General features: G+C 38.8%; 1 protein-coding gene across 1 annotated transcript; it reads left to right on the top strand.

The window, feature by feature from the left end:
- Positions 1 to 1,549: 1,549 nt before the first annotated feature.
- On the top strand, positions 1,550 to 16,564 carry Oprpn (opiorphin prepropeptide). Its single transcript, NM_133513.2, has 3 exons — positions 1,550 to 1,654; positions 2,577 to 2,645; positions 15,261 to 16,564. Exons 2-3 carry the CDS (start codon positions 2,592 to 2,594, stop codon positions 16,134 to 16,136), a joined length of 930 nt encoding a protein of 309 aa, NP_598197.2. The 5' UTR covers positions 1,550 to 1,654; positions 2,577 to 2,591; the 3' UTR covers positions 16,137 to 16,564.
- The last annotated feature ends 6,646 nt before the right edge of the window (positions 16,565 to 23,210 follow it).

The following is a 23,210-nucleotide window of genomic DNA, read 5'->3' as shown; positions in this document are numbered from 1 at the left end:
TGTATGAGAATTTATCTAGTCTAGTCTTTCATAGTCAATTTTTTAAGAAATTACTCTTGAGAAGTAATGGCCTTTGTTTTTTAATAAAAGTGTGGTTCTGACTGCTTCCGACATTCTAATCTTTTGTTTCCTGTGACCCATGAAGCAATTATTTCAATTTGACAGCCTGCATCCTTCTGTCCTCCACAATCAGTGATCCATACAAACATAAGTCACTTTAAAACATTTGGCAAAAAATGTATCCAGGCAGCAAAACAATTTCTAGACCAAGCACAAAGACGGGCTGTTTATCTTTTTAATAAAATGGCCATGTTACTAGAGAACACGCTGTTCAGAACATCCCCATGGTTGGCTTAGAAGGTCATGAAAATGGACAACAGGTTGTGCAAAACAATCTGCAAGCCAGCAACTATGCTGGAGTTCCAGATGCTACATTTCCCACTAGCAACGCTCCAGCAGGTCAGGGGAAATGTGGTGGTCCAAAGACCAATGTTTCCTATGATTCCATAATTTTAAAGAGGTGGTTACAAGGTCACATGAGCTAACCCTTCACGAGTTGTTAGTATACTCTATCACCTGGTGGGGCTAACAGATTTAAGCTATTGGAGAATGAAGTCTAACATTCAGCAAAAGGGGATTTTCTCCCAAATGAGCAGATTGCATTAGATATGGTTACCTCCCTTTAGCACCTGGATTTATTTTAAACATAAAATTGTGTAAAATGCTATGATCTCTAAATGTAAATTTAAATTGGATTAGGCAAATTTTCTGTAATTACCCTCATTTTTAGGCTAGTGTACATTGTATCCATTCATCTTGTTTTGGATAATGAAAATAGCAAGTGTTTTTAGAACCTAAAATATATTTATTATGCTTAAAAGTCCAGCTGTCATGAGCTACAGAAAAAAATGTGTACAGTAATCCCCATGTTATCCATTTCAGTGACTCAAATGGGTATGCATAGTACCTTTAAATAAAATTATGCCTCTAGGAATGAAATATAAAATGAAAGTTAATAATGTGTCTTTCCCTGATTTTTTTTCATCTCCCACAACCAGTCTTTCTGCTGTTTCAAAGCATTTTTCCCATTCTCAAAATCCTTCCCACAAAATAAATGTCTTCACAAATAAAACAACCCATGTTGTTAATATGTCAGTTCTAATGCATAATTCTAGCCATGTGGAAGCTCTAAGCTCAACAACATGAATATATCACTAATAAAAATTTAGCTTGTAACACTTGGGCTCTTTATAAAAGGTATTTTCTCAAATTCTTCTGGGATAAGGCTTGAGAATGAAATATTATAAATACCCCACACACACATAATGAGGATATGCATCTACATATGAACCCTCAACCCTGTCAGCTCCAACCTGTTGGACAGTACTTGGGTCACAGTGCCGTGGGTGGAGTTGCCAAGGTGAAAGCTGTGACTATCACTTCTTTGTTTCAGTAAACATTATCAATACATCTTATCTTCTGTCAATCTTACTGTCCCTTTACTAGGAATCAGAGAACAGTATTTAAGAAAGGATGTGTTCTATGAAAGTTCTCTTTCTTCTCGAATTTTCAACCGTAGCTACCAAAACTGAATATTTGGCAAAAGTAAGCTGAAGCAACAGTTGATTGTTCCAAAGGAGAATCTCCCACCAAGGTGAGTACTTGTTCATAAATATATAAGGTTTTATGACTTCACAGTTCTGAGTTTTGCCCTTAGTATGAAGCATATCATTCTTGTGACTTTTAAGAGAAAGAGCCACAAGGACAAAGCATTTTAGGTGGTAGAGCACACTGAACTTTAATAAGTAATGAGGGAGAAGGGATATGAAGACCTGGCACACTGCACAATGTGCACCCAACTTTTGCAATCTGTTGATTTCCCAGCTGATGTATTTTGATGGTCTCTACAGTAAAACATGAGTAGACGTCCTTTGAAGATAGCCATAAATGTAGATTGGCATTCCTGCCTTTCCTGTTTGAGTTACATTTATTACATATTCTTGAGCTAATTTTAAGACAGCACATTAGCAGTGTACAGAGAGGATAACAGCTGCTGCATCTGTAAACAACTCTTCCTATACTTAAAGAGGGCACAAAGACCCCAAGACCCCTTGTCAACATAATATTCATAGTTGAGCTTTGCATTCCCAGAATCATTTCCACAATACTAGGATACGTTGTAGAGTTATTGTCAGTTTAAAAGTCCAAACTTTGACAGCCAATTCACATGCTGATTAGCCACAATTGGCTTTTGAGAATCACTTGAAAGGAAGGCTTATGAAAGCAGTAATCATTCAGTAGACTGATATGAGTAATGAAAGTGGTGATGATAATACCTCAATAATTTTACCAAAATATTATTTTCACAATAACCTATCCACACTGGCAATACCTAGGCTGCATGCACACATGGTTATCTTCTCTAAAAATCCTGTGCCTCACTAAATGTGGTAGCAGCATTTGTTCGTCATGTTACCTGACCACAGTCAGAATTCCTTCCAAGTTTTCATTTTAAACTAAGGAACATGCTGTTGACTGACTTGACTAACTGTGGTCAATCACTGACCTTCTTTCAGGAGCAACATTAAGAAATGAAAAGGGAAACTTTCATCTTGGGCCTGTTGGCTCTTCTTTCATATTTTACGGTAAGTTCCCCCCAGTAGCCAATATCCTTGATTCACTTATTGTCAAAACTTCAAAAGACTTCTTGTAATTTTGTTCTTGTTTTTTGTTTGTTTGTCTGTCTTGTTTTTTTTACTAGCAATAGCCTTTATCACTTAAAACATGGTGTTAGGCTCCTGCTCACTATAGACTTGCTTTGATTTATCTTTCTGTTTCATGCATGTTTACAAATTGTGAGGCCAGTGACTATCAAAGAAGGAAAGAGCTGAGCATAAATAAGCAAGATAGGCCGAGTAGATTTGGAAGGAGCTCTCTAGCACTTACCTAGAAATACCTCCTTTTTATTTTTAAATAGTGCAAGTCATGTTTTCTGGGTGTTTTGAGACTATGATAATGGTAATATAGATAACTGAACTTACATAATAAATTTCCTGAAAGGGTAGCATGCAGTACTTATACAAGTTAATGATTATCTCAATAGTTTGTAACATGAATAGTTATAAGTAAAATTAAAGGGCCTCTCTGATACCTGAAAATATGCTGGTTATAGTTGAAGCATTCCTATTAATTTACTTAATTGAAAAATAGGAACAAAAATCATTCACTTAGTACGTGAAGTGCTTGACTGAAGGGACTTTCTCCTCAGCACTATCATTCACTTAATAAACAATGTTAATTCAAACTTTTGAAGCTTGGGTTAAACTCTGCAAAAAAAAAAAAAAACTAAAAACATATACTGTAGAATGATTGGAAGGTCATAATAAGAACACAACCAAACAAATCAGCAGAATTATACAAATCAGAGAACAGTGCCCTGAGTTTATGTTGTCATGAGCATGGTAGAGAAGAGAAGACAGAATCTGAAGGCTGAGAGTTTGTTTGGCATCTTACGACTATTGACCAATACAGTATACTGAGCCTAGGGCTGTAACAGAAACACTATTGTTGACTTTAAAATGGAGCTCTTTATTGAGTCTTTACTTCATACTATCCACCTAAGAGAAATATTCCAGTATCCATCTACATTACACAATTGACACACAAAGGTCGTGGCAGTCTAGTCATATGAGCAAAGTAGCATTAGGTTTTGAAACTTACTGTGACATTTATATGGCTGTACAAATGTTTTATCTGGATTAGGACATCTCTCTCAGAAACACTTGCTTGACTGTTAAAAATATACATCTCTGAACCCTATCTCAGACCTGAGAGACTAAGCCTCACAATGAAGCAAGATTGCATAAATTTCTTATGTATGCTGGAATCTGAAACTACTTGAATAAATTTTCTCAAAATTAAGTCCTTATACAGTCATAGCTTCATAAGACAAATAAAGAGACCTCTTAATATAACTCAACTAAAAGTAATACATCATATGAAAAAAATCTAAATGAATGATTGCCAGATTTATTCTGCTGAACTAAACTACATTTGGTAGCAATGCCTCAAATATAAGTTGCATTAGTAAATCTTATCTGAGCTTCCAAAATGTTAATAGAATGCAAATCAAATTCCCACAGACAAGTAAATGGGCAGCTAGGACACACTGAAGGAGAGTGTCCCTACAGTGCCTTCCAGATGTCTAAAAAGGAGATGGTGGCACTGTCCTCTCTCACCAACTCTCTGTCCCATGTTGTAGACAACTTCTAGGAAGCCTTGCATGGAGCATCAGTTTTGAGAAGTCTTCATAGCTGTATATCTTTGATTATTTTGATTTTAACGAAGTGACAGGTTTCCTTAAAGCACTGTCACTGTGTACTTTAACTCTGCAAACCCAAGCTACAGGCAAGTGCTTCTTAAAACTATGTTTTTCTAGTCTGAAAGATTATAGAACACTGTTACCTAAAAAGTAAATGGTTCAATGTATTTAAAAGTATCAATTTAGAAAATAACTTTTTCATATAACAATAAAATATTCTTTGATACATAAAAATCTCTAAACATAACTTTTAAAATCACACTAGCAGCAATCTCTTGTATTCATTGCTTCAGGAGAAAGTTCTCAGACGTCTATGCTTGTTAAGCTAAATCTTTTCCCTGTGAAGAAAAGCTGTTAGCTGAAAGTCATAAGCTAAAAATCTTAATTCTTAGCATGATAAAAGAGTGTAATTAAACTTAGCATTTAGAACATTTAAATATCAGCGGTTATGTTTATAAGACACGATTTATCCAGTTCATATTTGTATATTTGCATTGTACCATGGATACATAGGGTCATTGTAAACCTCACCAAAAAAAAAATCTTAGCAAGCTGGGTATTTTAAATGCTATAATAGATGGTACAGAGCTGGACCAGAACTAGCCTAAATCAGATAAAAGAATGAGTGACTGAATCACTATGGAACTGGCTCCTGAAGTTAACCAACAGCTTACAGATTCCTATCTGCTACAATGTGAGAAACAGAGGAACCGATATGTGATCCAGAGGCAGAGTAAAAGCCTGACATAAAGGTGCAGACCACGAAGATTAACGAGGGGTCTGTCCCCACTGTGCTCGGGAGATGGACAGTGGCTGCACACATACCCAGATCCTCCATCTCTAGCACAGAGAACGCAGTTTGCAGCACTCTCTAACCACTAATATGCTGACCATTTCTCGTCCCAAGAACAAGAAATAGAAGCCTGAAAAAATAAACATGGAACTATAATTAAACAGAATATAGAATGAGCTATGCTTAAAAATGAATAAATAGAACCAGCAGGGTGGTGGCGGTGGCGCAGGATTTTAACCCCAGCACTCAGGAGGCAGAGGTGATGGATCTCCAGGAGTTCAAGGCCAGCCTGGTCTACAGAATGAGTTCTAGGGCAGTCAAGGCTTCACAGAGAAACCCTGTCTTGAAAAAAATAAAAAAAACAAAAACAAAAAACAAACAAACCGACTTCTGGGTCAGAGAGAGGGGAAGAGAGGTGACAGAACAAAGTGATTTGCTTTTGGACAGGGAGAGATTGAGGGGACAACGTGTAGCTTTGAAATAGAGGCCCCCAGTTTAGATGGCGGATCCACCAGAATTCGCCACCGGAGGATTTAACTTAGAATGGCTTATATTAGGATGCTAGCTGCTGTGGCTAGCGATTGAGTTATCTGATGATTCTAAACTAAGAATGTGTGCTGGTTTGCTCTCATGAGGTGACTCTACTGGCTTCCAGAGAAAGGTTGCTTGTCATACGTCCAGGAAGAAAGAAAACAAACAAACAAACAGCAAAAAGTAACAAACACAAAAGGCAGAGGCAGAACCACTGTCATCAGCGGGCAACAAAGCGGAGCTTTCTTTAAGGTCCTGTAGGGAGGAGTACACAGCAGTAGCACTTCCTGGCAAGGAGTCCCAAAGGACGGTCGCCCAGAAGGAATGTGTGACTTTGAATATTTTCAGATGACGTTTAGTGCATTCGGAAACTTGAAATGTTCATGTTCCATAAAATATCCTTACTTTCTTAGCAAAAAGATATGAATCACAGCAGGTACTAGACCGCCAACTAAGAACGTTCCTATCACAGCAGGTACTAGGCCGCCAACTGAGAACGTTCCTATCACAGCAGGTACTAGGCCGCCAACTGAGAACGTTCCTATCACAGCAGGTACTAGACTGCCAACTAAGAACGTTCCTATCACAGCAGGTACTAGGCCGCTAACTGAGAACGTTCCTATCACAGCAGGTACTAGACCGCCAACTGAGAACGTTCCTATCACAGCAGGTACTAGGCCGCCAACTGAGAACGTTCCTATCACAGCAGGTACTAGGCCACTAACTGAGAACGTTCCTATCACAGCAGGTACTAGGCCGCTAACTGAGAACGTTCCTATCACAGCAGGTACTAGACCGCCAACTAAGAACGTTCCTATCACAGCAGGTACTAGGCCGCCAACTGAGAACGTTCCTATCACAGCAGGTACTAGACCACTAACTGAGAACGTTCCTATCACAGCAGGTACTAGACTGCCAACTAAGAACGTTCCTATCACAGCAGGTACTAGGCCGCCACTCCTATCACAGCAGGTACTAGGCCGCCAACTGAGAACGTTCCTATCACAGCAGGTACTAGGCCACTAACTGAGAACGTTCCTATCACAGCAGGTACTAGACTGCCAACTAAGAACGTTCCTATCACAGCAGGTACTAGGCCGCTAACTGAGAACGTTCCTATCACAGCAGGTACTAGACCGCCAACTAAGAACGTTCCTATCACAGCAGGTACTAGGCCGCCACTCCTATCACAGCAGGTACTAGACCGCCAACTAAGAACGTTCCTATCACAGCAGGTACTAGGCCGCCAACTGAGAACGTTCCTATCACAGCAGGTACTAGACTGCCAACTGAGAACGTTCCTATCACAGCAGGTACTAGGCCGCCAACTGAGAACGTTCCTATCACAGCAGGTACTAGGCCGCCAACTGAGAACGTTCCTATCACAGCAGGTACTAGACCGCCAACTGAGAACATTCCTATCACAGCAGGTACTAGGCCGCCAACTGAGAACGTTCCTATCACAGCAGGTACTAGGCCGCCAACTAAGAACGTTCCTATCACAGCAGGTACTAGGCCACTAACTGAGAACGTTCCTATCACAGCAGGTACTAGGCCGCCAACTGAGAACGTTCCTATCACAGCAGGTACTAGGCCACTAACTGAGAACGTTCCTATCACAGCAGGTACTAGGCCGCCAACTGAGAACGTTCCTATAGACTCTGTTACACTGGAACTCTGAGGGAAAAACACCAAAGTCTTTATTAAATGTATATAAAAGTACCCTTGGTGGGGGCATATTTCTTTGTGGGTTCCTATATTCTCAAAGTTATATGACAGCATATGGGATGTGCTGTTGGATGTGGGTGTTTTTATGTGTGTTACAGGTTACATATAACACCAGACTGACCTTGAATGCTATGTAACAAATGACCTTAAATCCTGACCTTGTCTCTAGATCTGAAATGCTGAGATATAGGTCATGGACTTCATACACAACCAGTGTTTGTTGTTTGTTTGTGGTTTGTTTCTTTATTTCTTTATTTTGAAGTATTTTTAAGATTTTTGTGATTATAACATACTCTCATTTCCCCCTTCTATTTTCTTCCTCCCAACTCTTTCATATGTATTCATTAGTACATAAATATATGCTGCTCATTCTGTAATACTTGGATCTACAGTTGTTAAGATTGACCATTTGTATTGGATATCCAACGAGTGTGAATTCTATGGGAAAACCATTTTTACTGTTCTCAGCATTACTTACAGTTGCCTGGAGTTCTTTGACCTGTATTGAATAGTTTTTTTTTTTTTTTAGTTTATTTATTTTGAGACAGGTTCCTTTCAAATTATCCAGGGTTAACTTTAATTCCCTTAGGGTCCAGACTTTCACTTAACTCTTTATGATCCTCCACCCTCAGGGCTGAAATTATAAGCATGATCTACCACACTTGATTCCTAACATTTTATTTTTAAAATATTTTATCATTTTATTTATTCTTCATTAGAATTAAATTCATGAGCCTATCCATGTTGAACAAGAACTCTACCAATAAGGCATTATGTTATAGTTTTTGGACCTGGGTTTTTCTAATTAATTTGACTATAAATGTATACTTACCATCCATTAAAAGGATGATAATATGCATTTGTAAAAGAAACTAAAAAAATAAATTAATTAAATAAATCCCTTAGAATTCCCTTAGAATTCTGAACTATAGTAATTATACATACTTAAATAACTTGGACCATACAATACATCTCAAGATTCTGTGAATTCAATACGAGCTAATAAAAATATTTTATATAGGGCCTGGAGAGATGGCTCAGAGGTTAAGAGCTCTGCCTGCTCTTCTAGAGGTCCTGAGTTAAATTCCAAGCAACCACATGGTGGCTCACAACCATCTATAATGAATTCTGATGCCCTCTTTTAGCATGCAGGTGTACATACAGATAGAGCATTCATAATTAAAAATAAATCTTTAAAAAATTATTTTATATAAAAAACTCTATGAATTTACAAAACTCTGACAACCATTCAAAGTCCCTGAAGATTTTGTGCAAGGCTACAAGAATGGTTCCGTTGGGCTCTTAGATAATCCTAATACTGATGCTATTGGCAACATAAAATCTTGAGTATACAGTTCCTGAAATCCCAAATAAGATTGAGAAAAGGAAGGATTTCCTAAGGGCTCGTAAAAATGTTCCCCTAAAATCTCTCTGGTGAGAAAGGAACTGGAACTTTGAAACAAAGTAAGGGAAGTACCTGGTTGTCACTGACTCATGCAATTCACTGACCCCAGAACACTTACTGATCACCCACTACTCATCAGATGTGTAACAACTGTTACCAATGGCAGAAAGACATACAGTTAAACACCTCATAAAGCATGGGAAAACAGACCATAAACTACATCTGCAATCCAGGAGGGGAATGTGGAGTGTTTACAAGATGTGATGGGACACATTTGCCATTGTACATGAGGTTGACAAATATTAAATGGACATGTGATTAAAGATATGATGTAGGAAAAGAGAAAAGGCATGCAGTACACATCCTTAGAAATGTAACCTCATCTAGAGCACCTTCGGTTTCAACCAGAATACTTAGTGAGAGAAACGGAGACAGAAACTTCTAAAATATTTGAATAGCATTTATTTACTTAATCCCAGTTTTTAGGCACACCAGGAGCACAGAAAAGAATAGATAAGCACAACCTCTGATTTCAGGGAGCTGATGGCCTCTTTGAAGACACTAATGGATTGTAACAGCAGCCAGGGCCAGAGTTGATAAAATTCTAAAACTAGGTAGGCTGTCCTCCCACTAGTAACTGGTCATCTGGGCCAATGAAGCTCAAAATGAACACAGCTCTGTTACCATGAAACTTTACCAAAACAAGCAAGTCAGAACTGGCCCGCACCTTAGTCTTGTCAATTCCAGGCCTACAGAAACTCATAATAAGGTAATGAGGAACTCAAAAAACCAATACTTTGCTGAAAAGGAACCATTGACTTCACTCATCATTAGAGTTTGCAAATGTGAGATTTAGGTCATTAGACAATATGCATTGCCAAACAGTGTGCTGGATACTGAATGTCATTAGCTCTCCTAAGATACTGTTACAGCCTGTTTTATAAGTGAGAAAGCAAAAACACAGAGATTAAATAACTTACCCCAATTCTCATAATCTGTCAAGCATAAAGTAAGATTTTAACTTGTTTTTACTTACCCACATATGTCCTGTCTCTCAATACATAGAACTAACTATAATCACCCCTATTCTAAGAGCAATCCCTCAAGTACTGCAAAAATAACATTACACACACACACATAAATTTTCATCCTGCAGTTATACACTCTATATAGCCTATAAGCTGCAAGGTCCCCCTTTCTCTATTGGCTATTTCCATTAGCACATGCATGTATGATAACATCACCTTGATGTCTGACTGGTTCTCCACTAGTCTTACACTCTTCTACAAACTGTTATAGACTTTCCGGAAAGAACTACATCTTCACTTATTCTATTGCTTTCTCCTAAATCTTTCCCAGGCTGACTTTGCTCACACAATTTGGATTAAACCACTCTTATCAAACAGTTGATTGTCATTTTTCATGGTAATGATAGCTAATGGTATTTAATATGATCATTGTCTCCTATGTGATGCGAGTTCTTCAGTTTTACTCCATTCTTCTGCCTGTTTGTTTTTTGTCTACGTGAATGAACATTTCTTTTTTCTGCTAGTCCAGATATATCTCCTCTTTATGAAATTTAAATGTCAAGAGTAGCCAGGTCACTGTCCCTACATCATTTTCTTCTCTATCTTTAACCACAAATCTAGTTACATATGTCAAAAAGTCTTGTAATCATCCTTCACTCTATCCCTTTCCAGACCCACTACTTCAGAACATGCTATCTTCAACCCATGACATAATGCTAACCGTGTCTGACCACCCTGCTGTTACAGATCTGAACCAAACGCCATAATTCCTCACCTATTCTGCAACCATAACTGATTTAGTGCTTTCAATCCTGCTCCCTTCTGTAATTTCTTTTTACAACAAAAGTTCTTTTAACAACATACATTTTACTGAATCACTAATTTGCCTGAGATCTTCTAATGGACTTCTAGTACTTTAAGTAATGCAGAAAGCCCTTACCCCTACAAAGAGATGGTTCTATGGTCTTCCCAACTGACCTTAACTCTCATACTTCATTACTGACCAACTCAAGTTTGTTCACAGTAGACGCTTCAGTGACTCCTGGATTTACATCCCCAGTACCACTTTAGTGTCTTTGGCTCATAACCTCTGTCTGAGGCTCTCTTTCTCAGTACCAATCTGCATTTGCTCCTGACCTTTACTTATTCCAGGTTCCCTATTCAGAGTCCTTGTTATCACACCTGCCTCACTACTCACTGTCTTCATACCATGTCATCATTTTCACAGCATTATTTACATATTATAATTCATGTTTACTTTAACTTTCCCCTCTATAATAAGATTGCCATGAATAAAAGAACTCTGTTTCACTGACAGATAGATAGATGTCTGAGAGTTGCAATAGGACTCCAGCAAATACTGGAAAGAAAGGAGAGAAAAGCGAAAGAAAGCTAAGGAAATTCAGGTTTCTCTAGTCCCTGCACTTGAGCTCATACACTGTGAGATGATCTCTCCTCTAAATATATAACATTTGACTATGAGTCTTAGGATCAAGAAAAGATAATATTCACCCAAAAAGATATATCATGGTGCTATATCTGTTGCTAACAACCAACCCCAGATATAGCATGTTGATCTACTAAGTCAGCATTCAAGAAAAAACATTTAAAATTAATTCTGAAATATAATTTATGTATTAAAATCAAGTCAGTTACAAATATAAGATACTTTGAAAATGATACAAAAATATCAAAATAATGAAGGTAGGTGAAGTTAGGAATTCAGTTTGTTTAGGGACATTAAAATATGAATATCACTTTATCTTATGCAAAATACTACAGATTTTATTAAAATTATGCTCAATAATTTGTTTTACTTAGTGAGTATATAACATACTATTCATATTATATTTAAAATATATATTTTGTGAATATTTCTGAAAAAGGCAGATTTTGAGAGGAAATATTCTTCATTAGCTGCTACTTAGTCAGTTGACTAATTCTGAATTTAACTCTTTGTGTAAGCCACACATAGGGAGAAACATTTTCTCATATTTAAGATCTTCTTAAAGGTGATTAAAACCAGAATTTTCAAATACACTTCAGAAAAGTTTGAAATTTGCCCCACTAATCTGTCACTAAAGTATTGTCATTATTTTCCCCATGTCAATGCCTTTCAGCTCTAAGAGTTTACCAGGTATAGTTATGTATCAAAATAGAAAATGAAAAGTATAAATGCCACTGTCAAAGACTTCTCAAATGAGTTTGTTGCTCTTTTAAGGCTTAAGAATTTATTTTATTGTGAAAATACAGGATATGTTCACTTCAGAGAAATTTAAAATTTGCTTTAGAAAGTTCACAATTAAACTTTGAATTGATTCAACCTGGTAACTGGATGAATATCCCTTAAGGATAAACATTCAGTGGTATGCATATTCTTATATTCCGTATCTCCGTATCTCAATGCACAGCATTTAAGATCCCTCATCCTCTCTCATGAACTCATACAAAGATTGATTACCCAAGAGCTCTTGTAATGATCTGACCTAGAAACTACTTGTAGTAACTTCTCAGATTTAGTGAGAAAATATTCTTACACTTTTAAAATATTCTAAGCATCAGTAACTAGCTTTTGTGGTTTATGCCTAATTAAAGGTTAAAATAATGTTAGATAATAGAAAATTCTATACTAAATGATTAAACAATTTAAACAATTCCATTTACAACTATTCCCTTAAAGTTATTTTAAACAAATGCATTCATTCTTCATTCATTAGTTTTGAGCTCCTACCACATATCCATCATTACTCTACATATTTTAATCACAATAATAAACTCGATAAAAATCTCAGTCCTCAAGGGCACACCATATTGAATCATTTTTAAGAAACTATCAAATTTTGAGGTTCCAGAGAAGGTATAGTTGTATTTGAATGTAGACAGATATGTAATAGTAATAGAAGTGGCAGTCAAAGCTCCACTTAACAGAACTAACTGTATAATCAAAAGTAAGCTAGTATCTTACTCAGCAATCAAGTGTAACACCTACAATATTAGGACTGTTCTCTCATAAACGATTTTTAAAAACTCAAATATTCAACTTTTATTGTATTCTAATAAGCCTATCCTTTCAGGGGTATAGTAATTAAAGAATGGGTTTATTTAATATCTGGGCTATTAAGTGGAGGCCCACCCTTGATATCCCCTGAACTTCAAGTCTCTGGGAGACTAGTCTATTCCTCTCCCACTGAGGCCAGACAAAGCAGCCCAGCTAGAATATACCCCACAGACAGGTAACAGCCTTTGGGACAGCTGTAACCCTACTCCCACTCCACCCCAACCTCCCTCCAGATGTTTAGGACCCACATGAAGATCAAGATGCATATCTGCTACTTATATGCAGAGAGGCCTAGGTCCAGCCTGCATATGTTCTTTGGTTGGTGGTTCAGTCTCTGAGAGCCCCAAGGGTCCAGGCTAGCCAACTCTGCTGGTCTTCCTGTGGATTTCCTGCAATCCTTCCTTTTACTCTTCCATAAGAGTCCCCAAGCTCTACTCACTATTTAGCTATGGGTGTCTGCATCTGTCTGAGTCAGCTGCTGGGTGGAGCTTCTGAGGACAGTCATGCTAGACTCTTCTCTGCAAGCATAACTGAATATCATTAATAGCGATATTAATTCCAGTAGTTTCTATGGGATGGGTCTCAAGTTGGGCCAGTTATTGGTTGACCACTCCGTCAGTCTCTATCTGCCTTGCTTGTATTGTAATCTGTAAGACTGTATCTCTTACATGATTTTAGGGTAATGTGAGGAAAGGTTCATATCTTCTTTTCTCTTTTTCCTGGATACTAGAAATATATCTTATTTATACCCACTTTGTTATAAATGGTATAAATGTAATAAAAACACATTCACTCAAAAATTAAAACCCTGATTTCATCTGAATTTTTGCAATGGTTTGATAAATAGTATTTCCAGATCGTCCCACTGGAATGTTTGTTTTCATTTGAAATGATTTCCAACCATGCTTTTTTATTTAAAGCAATTTGCTGGTATTTTTATTGAGGGTTCTTGCATCCGTATTCGCCAAGTTGTGGTGTTCTTTACTGGGTTCTGTCTCAGCATATACTTCCCTCACAGAATGACTTTAAACAAATTTACTCCTTTTCAATGTTTTTGGAATAATTTATGAAGAATTGACATTATTTATTCCTTAAAATTTTTGAGAGAAACAGTAAGCCATCAGGCACTAGATTTATTTTTATTAGAAGATTTCTGTTAGTATGAGTTTCTAGTGACACTTCATCTCTATGGTATAAGTTGTAATGTTTTCTTCCTCTCTGACTTTTGTTCACTGGGGGCTTCTCACTTTCTTCTCAATGAGTGTAGTTAACAGTGTGTCAACCTTGTTTACAGTCACAGAAACAACCTTCGGTTTCATTGACCAGGTTGGGTTTATGGCTACCCTCATGTTTATGTATCGCCTTCTACTAATGGGTTCAGTATCCTCTTGCATTTCTTGGTCCTTTCTTGGTGTGCCTTGGTGTGATACACATCATTATAAAGTCTGATTAGCTTGTGGTTTCTATTTTCACTTTTTTCAAGAAACATTTCTCTTTTGATTTCTTCTATAAATTATCACATGGTAAATAGCATATTAAGTCTTGGCGAATCTGTGAAAGTTTTGAAGATATTTTTATTGATTAGTCCTGTGTATGCAAGTAATATTGGACAGACTGCAGGTTGCATTCATGTATTTATATACAGATGTATCTGTGTGTGAGGGGTGTGTGTGTGTGTGTGTGTGTGTGTGTGTGAGAGAGAGAGAGAGAGAGAGAGGGAGAGAGAGACAGAGACAGAGACAGAGAGGGAAAGAGAGAGGGAAAGAGAGAGAGAGAGGGAAAGAGACAACAATTAATGGGGAAAAAGTTTATGAATTTGAAAGAGAGAAAGGAAGTACATTTTGGAAGGCATTTGGAGGGAAGAAAAGAAAGAGCAAAATGACATAATTGCCATCTCAAAAAAATAAATTTTAAGATATATGTAATTACTATGTGTTGGTTTTGAATAAAATAAAATAATCACAAAACATAGTTATATATAATAAAATAATAAGTTTTAATGTTCTACAGCACAGCAGTGACTATATTTTATAAAAACCATATATGTATTTTATGAGGTGCTCAAAGTCTCCAAACACAAAATTATAATAAGAAATATACACATAATTACTGTCATTTGGTCAATGCATGTACTGATATTGCCTATATTTCACAAATATATACCATATAAATGCAAATATATATACTGAGTTCAGCAAAATATCCTTAAATATTTAATACGAAATGTTAACTATCCTTAGTTGATCATTATATGTTGTATACTTGTATAGAATTATACTTTATCCCTCTAACTTATACAATAGAAATAATAATTAATACAAACATAGCCATATGTGCTAAGGTTTGAAATTCAAATGATGGAATTTAAAAGTTTCTTTTTCTTTTTATTTCCACAGCCTGGAGAAAGTCATCACTTCCAGCCAAAACCACATCCATACCAAAGGCTACAGCAACCCATTTACCACAGACGACATTCACAAGTCTCTTCTATTTACCCAAGATATGGTCAATATCCACGTTATTTCTATGTTTCACAGAAACAGCAAGCTCAAAAACCTCAAATTTTACCAATTCAAACTCCATGGCAACGTGTCTGCCCTCCAGGATATACTGCGAGGCTGCTCCATTACCATTATTCTAGGTTTCTATGCATTCCTAATAAACAGTTAACCTCTGACAAAATAGAAACAAAAGTCACTACACCAGCACAGACCACCAAGCCTACCACAGATTCAACCACACCAGCACCGACCACCAAGCCTACCACAGATTCAACCACACCAGCACCAACCACCAAGCCTACCACAGATTCAACCACACCAGCACCGACCACCAAGCCTACCACAGATTCAACCACACCAGCACCGACCACCAAGCCTACCACAGATTCAACCACACCAGCACCGACCAACAAGCCTACCACAGATTCAACCACACCAGCACCAACCACCAAGCCTACCGCAGATTCAACCACACCAGCACCGACCACCAAGCCTACCACAGATTCAACCACACCAGCACCGACCACCAAGCCTACCACAGATTCAACCACACCAGCACCGACCACCAAGCCTACCACAGATTCAACCACACCAGCACCGACCACAAAAATACCTACTACACCTAAGCCTAGCACCTCAACAGCCATACCTACATCAACTAACTCTGCTAACAGCTCTTCCTCTACTACTACATCAAGTACCACCATCCAAACTACAACTCTGTCACCTTTTCAACAGATGCTTCAGTGGCTTCAGATGTACTTTGGTTAAAGTAGGATGGGATGGGATGGTCTCCAAACTGTCAGAACAGTTTTATCTCTTAGGATAAATAAGCCTCAATGATGATTTTAAAGAAATCAACCTGATCTTACTAGAAAATCAAACAAATAAAAACAATTTGAGCAATGAAATGCATCTCTTTTTGTCCTGATGACTACCATGTTATCCTGTGTTTTACCATCTACCACCAACTGCTAAATGGGCTTCCTAGAAGAAATCAGGGAGCCTTTGATTGAAAATACCTGTCTATATACACAGATGTTTACATATATATCTATTGTAAGTTGCATGAGTTTAACTAAAAACAAAAAAATACAAGAGCTATTAAGGCATTCAATCTTGTTCCAATGAAGCTGGTAAGGTACCTAGGCATGGTGGGGCAAAGGGAATATAAAAGTAAATAAATTAAATTAAGTAAAATAAGCAGAGAGACCCATCTTCCCTGCTTGCTGAGTCCTCTGGAGAAAGCAGAGCTGCCCTGAGCAGACTGCTATACCAGGGTGACCTCCATTCTTCCCACACTTCTCTGCTCACTTTCATCACATACATGGATCCTGAGCCATCCAGGTAACCTTCCCTTTCCCACCCATCTTCCCTACTTGCTGACTCTTCTAATCATGCCACGCTGTTCTGAGCAGCCTGCTATACCCAAGTGGACCCCCAATCTCCTGTGACCTCTCTGCCCACCTCCATCAGACCTAGGGCTCATGAACCATACAGACCTGCAAATACAGAACCATACAGCCCGAGAATACCTGTCATAAGTCTGCCACACCATAACCATAGAGGCCAATGCCTCTCCCAATACCTACTACAACAGGAACATCCAGGAATCAAAGCCATCCAGATGGCTAAAGGTCCTCAAAAGATCACAATCAAAAATCAGGGCAATATGACAGCTGCAGAACACAGCTACCCTACTATAACACGCCCAGGATATCCTTTTTTCTCTCTTTTTTTTTATTGGATACTTTTTATTTACATTTCAAATGTTATCCCCTTTCCCAGTTTTCCATCCATAAACCCCCTAACCTCCTATTCCATACCCCCTTCCCCTGCCTCTACGAGGGTGTTCCCCCACTCATCTACCCACCCCTTCCCACCTCCCCTCCCTGACATTTCCCTATAACTGGGGGTTCTAGCCTTGGCAGGACCAAGGACTTCTCCTCCCATTGATGCCCAACAGGCCATCCTCTGCTACATATGCAGCCGGAACCATGAGTCTATCCATGTGTACCCTATGGGATAGTGGTTTAGTACCTGGTTGATCCGTATTGTTGTTCTTATGAAGTTGCAAAGCCTTCAGAGATAAGAAAAGAATAAGTATTGGGCCCTAGTGGTGGTCTCACCTGTGAGCTTGGGTGTGTCAACACTCCAGGGGGACATAGTCCTACCTGAGGACTCAGGTATACCACTCCTGGGCATATGCCCAAAAGATGCTCCAACATATAACAAGGACACATGCTCCACTAGGTTCATAGCAGCCTTAATTGTAATAGCCAGAAGCTGAAAACAACCCACATGTCCCTCAACAGAGGAATGGATACAGAAAATGTGGTACATTTACACAATGGAGTACTACTCAGCTATTAAAAACAATGACTTCATGAAATTCACAATCAAATGGGTTGACCTAGAGAATATCATCCTGATGAGGGAACCCAGGCACAAAGGAACACACATGGTATGCACTCACTGATAAGTGGATATTATTCCAAAAGTTTGGAATACCTAAGGAAAAATTCACAGATCATAGGAAACCCAAGAAGAAGAAAGACCAAAATGTGGATGCTTCAGTCCTTCTTACAAAATATTCATGGGAGGAAATTCAGGAACAAAGAGAGATACCAAGAAGTGCTTGCTGACAGGAACCTGATATGGATGTCTCCTGAGAGGTTCTGCCAGAGCCCTACTAATACAGATGAGGATGGTTGCAGCTAATCATTGGACTGAATGAGGGTACCCCAATGGAGGAGTTAGAGAAAAGACTGAAGGAGCTAAAGGGGTTTGCAACACCATAGGAAGTACAACAATATCAACCAACCAAACCCCACTAGAGCTCCCAGTGACTAAACCACCAACCAATGAGTACACATGGAGTGACCCATGACTCCAGCCACATATGTAGCAGAGGATGGCATTGTCCAGCATCGATGGGAGGAGAAGCCCTTGGTCATATGAAGGCTCATTTCCTCACTGTAAGGGAATGCCAGCATTTTAAGGTTGGAGTGGGTGAGTGGGAATGAGAGCATCCTCATAGAAGCAGGGGGAGAGGTAATGGGATATGTAAGAGGGGGAAAGGGAATAAAATTTGAAATGTAAATACATAAAATATCCAAGAAAAATAAAATAATAATAAAAATGTAAGTAAATTATATAAATGAAAATAAAGGAAATTCTACAATATACATTTACTTAAGTATAAAAGTACATAAATATGCAAATAACTACAAATAAGTAGAAAATGTGATATATGTTTACAACTTTAATGGTGATGTCTTAATAACATAGAATTTATAACTATAACACATGAGAGAAGCAGAGACAGTGAGGTAAAAATTTGTATAATTTAAAAATAAAACACGCTCTTGCCTCTTGCTCTTGCCCTCTTCCCCTCTTCTCCTTTGTCCCTTCTCTCCCCATTCCCTTGCTCCCTTCCCTCCACATGCTCATGGCCAGCTTTTACTCCTCTCCTCTTCTATTCTTCTTCTCTCATTAAATCTTTCCATGTGGAAAAAAATAAAATAAAATAAAACACGTCTTTCTAAATGCTGAGGAGATGATGTGGCAGTAATAATGCCTGAGTATGAAACAGAAATAAGAAAATGTCGGAGAGAGGATAACACCTTTCTGTCTTACCCACAATGTCCATCTCAGGACTTTAGGCAGCATAATGGGGAGAAAGAAAATGAGCATTTGAGGGCAAAGGGAAATGAACACAGTCTGACTTTTCCCCAGATAGTAAACCTACCACATATCCAATACCACAGTATCATTATTTAGAGTAAGTTTCTAGACCTACTCTGGCTCTAAGCCATTACCCAGAGCTACAGGGTTTAGACCTGTGTAGTGAACTTGATCTCTAATAAATTGTAATACTACAGCTAAACTAACTTCAGTGTCCCTGGGTTCCCAAAAAAAAGGGCTTAGCAGCAAACCCTGGTGCAGGCCTCAACTCACTCAAGCAAATTCAGTCAGCAAATCCATACAAGGAGACACAGGTCCAAGGCCTAACCATCTGCTGAATCAGACATTGGGCAACCTGAGAACATGGGCAGAAGCCCCATTCTTGGATCAGAGCAGACAGCCTGATGAGAATCTATGGTTGTGTAACTGTTAGAAGTCTTTTAAGGAGCTCATAAAGTCCCACACATACCCAAGGAAATATTGGAATCTGATGTCCACTAAGAAAGAGAGAGTCAGTTTTCCTCAGTGATGTCACCTCTCACAGGCTACCCATGCTGAAGTAAATGGTCCAACATCCATGCACCACATGGACTCAATGTGGTAAAGAGTAAAATAAAAAAAAAAGGGCACATGAACTTTGGAAGAAAAAAGTTAGGAGGAAACAAAGAAGGAATTTGATCAAAATAATTGTATACAATTGAAAGGGTTAAGTCCTTCTCACATTGAACTAGTCAGAGAAGACTAGAATTACCCACTTCTTCAAATGTACAAACTACCAATTCAACACACAAGGATCAAGGAAATTAGGGCCATGGAAGACAAGAAAACAGCTGAGGTTGAATAGTCATCATCTATGCCAGACATTGTCCCATAGACATGCCAGAACATTTTAGAACTTTTATTGTTTAATAATTTATATTTTAAGTGTTTATAGTTGTGACTTACCAAATAATTATTCAACTATATTGAATTATTTGGCTGAATTATTTAACTCAATACATATATAATGACCAGCGCAGCTTGGTTAACAGTTTGTCCCAGTAAACATTAAATGACATTAAGACATGGTCTTACATATTTACGATTCCCAATGAGACATTTCATATGCACATTTCATACATGTGTGTAATACATCACGGTGTTATTCAAAAGTTCCATTATAGATTATCATGAACTAGACTCTCCCTGCTATGCTATGTCCTCTCCACCTAGGCACATCTGGGTACCCATTATCCAACTGGTTTTTGTCATTGTCCTCTTCTATACACCCTAACCTTGAGGAGTCACTGATAACACCATATGCTCAATTAGTTCTTTTTTTTTTCACTTAAATTATTTTACTTACTTACATTCCAATCATTGCCCCCACTAGTCCTCCCACAGTTCATCTGACTCCTCCTCAGCCTCACCTCCAAGAAGGTGCTCTCCCCAGCACCAAACCTTCCTCTTCTTGAGGCCTCAAAGCTCTCTAAGATTAAGTGCATCATCTCCCACTGAGACCAGTTAAACCTCTGCTACCTGTGTGGCTCAGACCAACCCGTGCATGCTTCTGGTTGGTGGCTCAGTTTCTAGGGGCTCCCTGGGGTCTGGGTTAATTGACACTGCTGGTCTTCCTATGGAATGGTTCTCCCATTCAGCTTCTTCAATCCTTCCTTCCCCTAATTCAACCATAGGGGTCTCCGAGTTTAGTCCAATGGTTGGTATAAGTATCTGCTTCTGTCCCAGTCGGCTGCCAGTAGGGCCTCTCAGAGAACAGCCATGCCAGACTCCTGTTTGTAAGCACACCATAGCATCAGTAAAAGTGTCAGGCCTTGGTGCCCCTCCCCCATGAAATGGATCCCAAACTGAGCAGGTCATTGGACCTCCTTTCCTTCCATTCTCTTCTCCATTTTTTGTTTCTGCACTTGTTTTAGACAGGAATTTTTATTTTTTTTTAACTTGAGTATTTCTTATATACATTTCGAGTGTTATTCCCTTTCCCGGTTTCTGGGCAAACATCCCGCTAATCCCTCCCCCTCCCCTTATTTGTGGGTGCTCCCCTCCCCATCCTCCCCCCATTGCCGCACTCCCCCCAACAATCACGTTCACTGGGGGTTCAGTCTTAGCAGGACCAAGGGCTTCCCCTTCCACGGGTGATCTTACTAGAATATTCATTGCTACCTATGAGGTCAGAGTCCAGGGTCAGTCCATGTATAGTCTTTAGGTAGTGGCTTAGTCCCTGGAAGCTCTGGTTGCTTGGCATTGTTGTTCATATGGGGTCTCAAGCCCCTTCAAGCTCTTCCAGTTCTTTCTCTGATTCCTTCAACGGGGGTCCTGTTCTCAGTTCAGTAGTTTGCTGCTGGCATTCGCCTCTGTATTTGCTGTATTCTGGCTGTGTCTCTCAGGAGCGATCTACATCCGGCTCCTGTCTGCCTGCACTTCTTTGCTTCATCCACCTTGTCTAATTGGGTGGCTGTATATATATGGACCACATGTCGGGCAGGCTCTGAATAGGTGTTCCTTCAGTCTCTGTTTTAATCTTTGCCTCTCCATTCCCTGCCAAGGGTATTCTTGTTCCCCTTTTAAAGAAGGAGTGAAGCATTCACATTTTGATCATCCGTCTTGAGTTTCATGTGTTCTGGGCATCTAGGGTAATTCAAGCATTTGGGTTAATAGCCACTTATCAATGAGTGCATACCATGTGTGTTTTTCTGTGATTGGGTTAGCTCACTCAGGATGATATTTTCCAGTTCCATCCATTTGCCTATGAATTTCATAAAGGCATTGCTTTTCAGAGCTGAGTAATATTCCATTGTGTAGATGTACCACATTTTCTGTATCCATTCCTCTGTTGAAGGGCATCTGGGTTCTTTCCAGCTTCTGGCTATTATAAATAAGGCTGCTATGAACTTAGTGGAACATGTGTCTTTTTTAAATGTTGGGGCATCTTTTGGGTATATGTCCAAGAGAGGTATAGCTGGATCCTCAGGAAGTTCAATGTCCAATTTTCTGAGGAACCTCCAGACTGATTTCCAGAATGCTTTTACCAGTCTGCAATCCCACCAACAATGGAGGAGTGTTCCTCTTTCTCCACATCCTTGCCAGCATTTGCTGTCACCTGAGTTTTTGATCTTAGCCATTCTCACTGGTATGAGGTGAAATCTCAGGGTTATGTGGATTTGCATTTCCCTTATGACTAAAGATGTTGAGCATTTCTTTAGGTGTTTCTCAGCCATTCGGCATTCCTCAGCTGTGAATTCTTTGTTTAGCTCTGAACCCCATTTTTAATAGGGTTATTTGTCTCCCTGTGGTCTAACTTCTTGAGTTCTTTGTATATTTTGGATATGAGCCCTCTGTCTGTTGTAGGATTGGTAAAGATCTTTTCCCAATCTGTTGGTTGCCGTTTTGTCCTAACCACAATGTCCTTTGCCTTACAGAAGCTTTGCAGTTTTATGAGATCCCATTTGTCGATTCTTGATCTTAGAGCATAAGCCATTGGTGTTTTGTTCAGGAAATTTTTTCCAGTGCCCATGTGTTCGAGATTCTTCTCCCCTTTTTCTTCTATTAGTTTGAGTGTGTCTGGTTTGATGTGGAGGTCCTTGATCCACTTGGACTTAAGCTTTGTACAGGGTGATAAGCATAGATCGATCTGCATTCTTCTACATGCTGACCTCCAGTTGAACCAGCACCATTTGCTGAAAATGCTATCTTTTTTCCATTGGATGGTTTTGCCTCCTTTGTCAAAAATCAAGTGACCATAGTTGTGTGGGTTCATTTCTGGGTCTTCAATTCTATTCCATTGGTCTATCTGTCTGTCTCTGTACCAATACCATGCCGTTTTTATCATTATTGCTCTATAATACTGCTTGAGTTCAGGGATAGTGATTCCCCCGGAGGTTCTTTTATTGTTGAGGATAGTTTTAGCTATCCTGGGTTTTTTTTTTTATTCCAGAAGAATTTGCAAATTGTTCTGTCTAACTCTGTGAAGAATTGGATTGGTATTTTGATGGGGATTGCATTGAATCCGTAGATTGCTTTTGGTAAAATGGTCATTTTTACTATATTAATCCTGCCAATCCATGAGCATGGGAGATCTTTCCATCTTCTGAGATCTTCTTCAATTTCTTTTTTCATAGGCTTAAAGTTCTTATCATACAGATCTTTCACTTGCCTGATTAG

The sequence above is a fragment of the Rattus norvegicus genome, chromosome 14, assembly GCF_036323735.1.
Source record: "Rattus norvegicus strain BN/NHsdMcwi chromosome 14, GRCr8, whole genome shotgun sequence".
NCBI lineage: Eukaryota > Metazoa > Chordata > Mammalia > Rodentia > Muridae > Rattus > Rattus norvegicus.
The sequence above is the reverse complement of the archived record's forward strand: the minus strand, read 5'-3'. Positions and strand labels throughout refer to the sequence as shown.